Source organism: Poecilia latipinna, unplaced genomic scaffold, assembly GCF_001443285.1.
Source record: "Poecilia latipinna isolate Pla-1442-1.1 unplaced genomic scaffold, P_latipinna-1.0 Scaffold51, whole genome shotgun sequence".
Lineage (NCBI taxonomy): Eukaryota > Metazoa > Chordata > Actinopteri > Cyprinodontiformes > Poeciliidae > Poecilia > Poecilia latipinna.
The window spans coordinates 366,303-372,302 of NW_015112667.1; the positions used below are offsets into that span (position 1 = coordinate 366,303).

A 6,000-nucleotide genomic window follows, 5' to 3' on the forward strand; every position below is an offset into this window, starting at 1 on the left:
TGATCATCTCACCCTTAAGATTATTTCATACTTCTGCTGTTTTGTTGTTGTGTAAAAAGGACTTTTGTGAGCTTTGCATCATGTTAATAATGTTTTGATAATGTTATTCCATCATCAAAAACATACCTGCATTGTTGCCTCCATGATTTTATTCATGTTTGAGAAATCCTTTAATCTCCCACGGCAACCAATCAGGAGGCCTAAACTTTTGCTCTCACAAAGCCCCGCCTACTTACCCAAAGTACACGAAGCTGCAGTTTCCGCGCTGAGCTGCTGTCTCACAGATCGACTACCCCTCTCTGCTCCTCCGGACTAGTGAACTACCTCCCAGTCCAACGCTCCTAGGAACGGCAGTAAACAGGACCATGGAGAAGCATTGTTGTAATGACTCCTGGAAAGGAACAGGAGCTTCTTAAAGAGACAGAGGTCAATTTCAAGGCATCAAATGTACTTTTAATTATGTTTGACATATGCAGCATTTTCGTAAAAAATGTTGACTGGATCAAAGTAATTTTAATGTAGCTGCAGATCATGATCTCTAGATTTCTCCCTCATCCTCAGTTCTTCCATCTCACACATGGAGCAGAACCGCACAAAATGGAAATGAGGTGGAATAAGAAATATTTAGTACTAATCAATCAAATTCTACTTGAGCTGCGAGCATTTTATGATTATTTTGTCGTCATAATCTCTTGAAGTGGCCAAAGCAACAAACTGAACCCTACAGCTAACAGCAGTGGTTTGTATATGGCTTTCAAAAGGCAGCTCCTTTGGAAACACTACAGCAGTATCACAACACTGCTGCCAAAATCTATTTCTTGTTCAGTCAAAATAAACATTTACAGACCCAAGTCCCCCGTGGACCCTCCTGTACCCCACACACACCCCGTCTCCTCTCTGCGTTGTGTATTAGGAGGTGCTTATGCGTTCCCGCTTTGTGTATTCCTTCAGTAATGCCGACCTATTATCAGTCCTGCCCTACAATGCTGTTTGGGTCATAGCTGTGATCCCTCAGACCAGTCGGACCATTACAAAATGTGAATAATCTGACACTGGGTTCCAGGGCAGGAAACTGGAAACCTCCAATGATTCAGCAACCAAATTGATCCCGACACGGCCGAGTGACTGATGGCATTCCCAGAAGCCCGGCGCATCCCTTCGCCGGCCGCCCTCTGCCAGGCTGTGTGTGGGATCGCCGAGGTGATAATTAGCGGTGGCTGCAGGGACTTTCTTGTCCCTGTTGTTGTGCCGCATAGAGCAGGGACTCCCAGTTGGTCTCTGATAACTCAGCCTCCCCCTTCTCGGCCTCCCCCCCGTTCGCCATCCCCCTGAGCCCACCTCCCTGTTATTTCCTCTTCACTCAGTCAAACATTAGTTTGCCCCCTGAAGAGGAACTACTCTCACTTGCCAAACTTCTTAAGAACACGTTGAGTGAGGAAAAGTGTGGCGCGTTCTTTGCTGAAGGGGCAGACGTGAAGGGGGACTCTGCTGCCTTTTTCGCAGCTGTCGATCAGACGTAGCTGAGGTCTCTGTGTCCGTCTCCTCCCAGCTACTGACATCCGTCCGTCCACAGAGGAAGAGGCTAAACGGAGCAGGCCGGAGGAAGTGACCTCAACTGGATTTGCTGTGTTTGGGTCGTGGAAAAGGTCTTCTGCAGCGAGTTTGAGGCGGAAAGGCTGCAGGTGGTGCTACCGAGTCCACCGTGGGACAAGAGGCATCGACGGCGTTAAAAATGCTGGGAAAAGGGCACGGCGGCTGCGGCGGCGCGTACGTCCCTGAGATGAACGAAGCTCTGCAGAGGTAAGCAGAAAATGATGTCAACTCAAAAACGGGAAGGTCTCAAAATGTCTGCGTGGAAGAAGAAAAAAAAAGCAAAGTGACCTTCATTTATTTATATTTGTGTCCCAAAAGTCAGGAGTTTCCTCGTATTTTCAAAACGGACAAGGAATTTTACAAGGAAATGAGCTAAAGATGTAATATTTGGTCCTAAGTGAGTTTTTTTTTTTTTTTTTTTTAAACCAAAGGCTAACTATAAAACTTGCCTTTTAAGTCAAACTTTCTCTTTAAGAAAAATTTTTAAATTTAAGACAAAAATAAATATTTTATAAATATCATGAAATGGCAGAAACTTCTCTTGCATGCATCTATTTGTAAAAAGAAAACTAAAATTGCAGGGTTTTTTAAAAGCAAGAAATACTTTTGTGCACCTAAATTTTTCCTCTTAGCCAAACAGAATTTGTAAATAAATGGGCAAATTTTAAGTTGCGCTTAAATATTAAGTCTTCATTAGAGAAAAGTTAAATTTTTTTGTGAAACACACCTACTTTTAGTAAACCCCCACTTTTCTTTTTTTTCTTTAGATGCAATTATATTTTCCTGACTTAAACAACGACTGCTCTAATTAAAACTTGGGGAACATTTTGAGTAAAAAGTGACTTAGGCAAACTGTAGTTGTAGAAATCATTTAGTTCATCATCACTGCTGAAATCCAACAGATTATTTTAGAAATAGTCAAAATCCACATTTAGCAAACCTGTGTTGCATTTGTTTTGTATTTTTCATATTTATTCTGGGAGCTCCTGCAGTTCAGAACGACAGCAAATACAATAAACCTCAAGTTGGCAGCGTTTTACAGAGCCTCATTGTTCACCACACATGAGGACTTCAGGCGTTTTTTAACCTGGCGCCAAGCAGCACCTACTGATAGAAATAATCTCCTGTTTTAATGTGTGAATCTGTGAGATTTTGCTTAGTTTCTTCCAAACAGAATCTCTAAAAAGCAAATTCAGGACATGAATCCATACAAAAAAAAAAACAACTGGTTTTCACTCATTAAATTTATGATGCACTTCCTGGAACCGAAGTAAAACTTTTAATTTGTTTAATTTTAGAGGCTCTGTGTTGGTTTTATACTTTTATTGCTCTCTCCGTCCTGCTACATTTTGTATTTTATCACACTGACAAGTAGTTAGACAATTTGTCAGTTTTTGTTTTGACTTTACGGTTTCTACATCACATAATTGTGCCTCGAGCTTTTAAAATCTACAGAAATGAGTTCCTTGAACATCTTACTCTATTTAGAACGATTAAAGCTTTTTATTACATTACGTAAAACACATTAAATTAAGATTCATGGACAAAACAAACAACTTAAAGAGATTATCTGAAGTCAAATGTAGACATTAAAGATAAGATAAGATATTCCTTTATTAATCCCGCAGTGGGGAAATTTACATTGTTACAGCAGTACAGAGGACAGAGCAGAACCAATATAAAAATCTATATATATTAAAAATACAAGTGAATATAGAAATACTGAAACAGTATTGTATGAAATAAAAAAATAAGTAAATCCCAGGTGTATATGTTAAGGTAGGCAGACAAGTGATGTTACACATAGATTAAAGTAAACAATAAGTGAAATAGTAATGTAAATCACTAAAGTATATTAAGAAAGGTCTATTACAATTTTATTGATTCTCTGAATATTATGGAAAAATAGAAATATGCAGCCTTGTTTTGTTTTCTGAACACCTGTCGGTCTTTGCAGCTGCACAATGTAATATTCTCAGAAAATCAAAATTCTTGCTCTGAAACTTTTTGCACACGTTATAATTATAATAAAACAGAAAGCCGATGGGCATCCAGATTTTCCTCCCGCCTGACTTTGACCAGTAAAGACGTATTTTTTTCCTCTGCTCATGCAGAGCGACGGCTGCAGCTTTGAGCAGCTCTGCATGTTGTTTTGTTTAATGTCTCAGATGTAACGGCTGCAGGGACGATTAGGCAGGGCTTGTTTTGTCTTTCATTCGGTGCTGATATGACTGAGTTGTTTGTGGTAGCAGGATTAGTGAAGCATGATCAACATGTTTTGGCACATCTTTTCCCCATTAGTGCTCGTACCTCCACTTGCTTCGCTCGTCTTACCGCTCCGCCTCAGCTGCCGGCCGTATATCACTGAGACACGGCGAGTTTGGCCAATTTTTACCTGCACTGACCCTGCAGACCTTTCTCAGTGCAGTGCCACAAGAGAGTTTTCTGTCTAAGTTACTCAATTTCACACTTTGTTTTATATATATATATATATATATATATATATATATATATATATATATTTTTTTTTTTTTTTCTATTTTTGTTTTGCTGCTTTTGTGTTAGAAAGCAAAGCCAGGGTTACATTTCAAGTCATGCATGACTGTTTTTTCTAAGATGTACTTTCTTTTTGAGGGCTAATTTGTTTTTTTTGTTTTCTTTTTTTGTAACTTTTTAAAAAAAATCTGAACTTTTGTGTCTAGATTCACAGGATTTACTTTGGGACATTTAGGATCACATATCGGCTGTCAAGCCTTGCACCAGAATCAAATTATCTGCGCTTCTATTACAAATGTGTGCAAAATTTTGTCGGTATTCTACTAGTGTAAACCCCCGTCTACCCCCCCCCCTCCCCCCACAATTAGCAATTGCGGTGTTTCCGTTAAATAAGAAAAGCAATTAAAATCACACGTGAATAAGTTTGTTCATGCATTAAGCCATTAAAACATGTTCTGTGCCATCATCCTCCTCCACCAGTGGCGTCACCAGTCCTTTGTCACGTGACTCGTACGGTGCAGAAAAATTGCTTGTGTTAAAGTTTTCCAAAATGCACTAATTTCAACTCTAATTTTGATGGGGTCTGTTTACGGGGTTTCAGTAAAGTCAGGGTGGAGACGTCGGGTCTTACTGGTGATAACTGAAAAGATTTTTCAAGTTGAGTTTTCAAGTCAAATGATCTTGATAAACGTCCTAAATTTTATTCAATGTGATAATTCAAACACCGTAGAGATTCAGTTTACATATGTCAGCTAAGAGCAACTTTCATGCATTTTCTTTTCCCTGTTTCTTTTAAATATTGGAGGAAAAAACTGAAAAGTAAGACTTGAAACACAAGTTCTACACAAGTTGCCCCCTTGTTTCTTTCCCCTTTTTTGTGCATGTTTGTCACTCTTACGTGTTTCAGGACATCAAACTAATCAAAGATAACACAAGTAAACACGAAATTCTGTTTTTAAATGAAAGTGTTCAAGAGACAAAATCATTGAAACCTACATGGAAAACAGATCGTCTACTAAACATATTAGCTGGTTTTCTTTCCCTTAGCAACAGCAACTGCCAAAAAGTGTTTATGAAAACTTTTCCAGCTGTGGAGGAGTTTTGGCCTGCTCATCTTTGCAGAACTGTTTTAATTCATTCACAGTGGAGGGTTTTCTCAGCTTGAGGTCACAGATGGTCGATTGGTCTCCTTCAGGATATTTTTGCTAGACAGGCACCTTATATTCCAGCTGTTGCTGCAATTTTTATTTTATTTTTTCTGTTCTCTTTGCTGATTTGAAGCGAGTAACCAGGCAGCTCAATGCCAGATATAAACGTCCTGAACAACACAAGACTGATGGCACTTTTTATTTTTTTTTTTATTTTTTTAAATGTCTAAAGAAACGATGCAGGAGGATCAGCTTGGCTCAAATGAATCAGTCTAAGAAGTTTACAAAAATACAACATTCATTATTTTGCTTCACCTTAACCTTAAAAAAACAGGTTGAACCATAGACTGATAAAACGCACAGAAAGCTAAACTATTGTCTGCTTTTGCTCTGATTTGCGAAATGAGATCTTATTTGGGCAATTAAATCTAATTGTTCACCATTTTACTCAAGTTGCACTTCATTAGCAAAAGATCAGCTCAATCAGACTCCTTATAAAAAAAGGTGAATTTAAGAGGGCGGCTTCTCTCCCGCTGAATGTGTCTGAATGAAGTTTAAGAAAAAATATGCAAAATAGTTCACTAAATTCTCTATTAAAGTTTTAAAGTAAAAAATGTTTTTATTTTTATTTTTTTTTACATTTCAAGGTCACTGTCATCTCAGTGTAATGCAGAGGTTCCCAAACTGTGGGGCGCGCCCCCTAGGGTGGGCGCTGTGCCATTGCACGGGGGGCGCGGGAAGCCGTCTGTATGACAAAAAAAAA

The 6,000-nt window shown here is 38.9% G+C and overlaps 1 protein-coding gene across 1 annotated transcript in view; it reads left to right on the forward strand.

The window, feature by feature from the left end:
* Positions 1-6,000, forward strand: part of rbm20 (RNA binding motif protein 20) — a 60,431-nt gene that overhangs the window by 5,611 nt on the left and 48,820 nt on the right. Inside the window, exon 2 of the mRNA XM_015051373.1 lies at positions 1,550-1,800. Within this exon, the coding sequence (XP_014906859.1) occupies positions 1,733-1,800 (68 nt within the window). The 5' untranslated portion in view covers positions 1,550-1,732. The remainder of the gene's footprint in view (positions 1-1,549; positions 1,801-6,000) is intronic.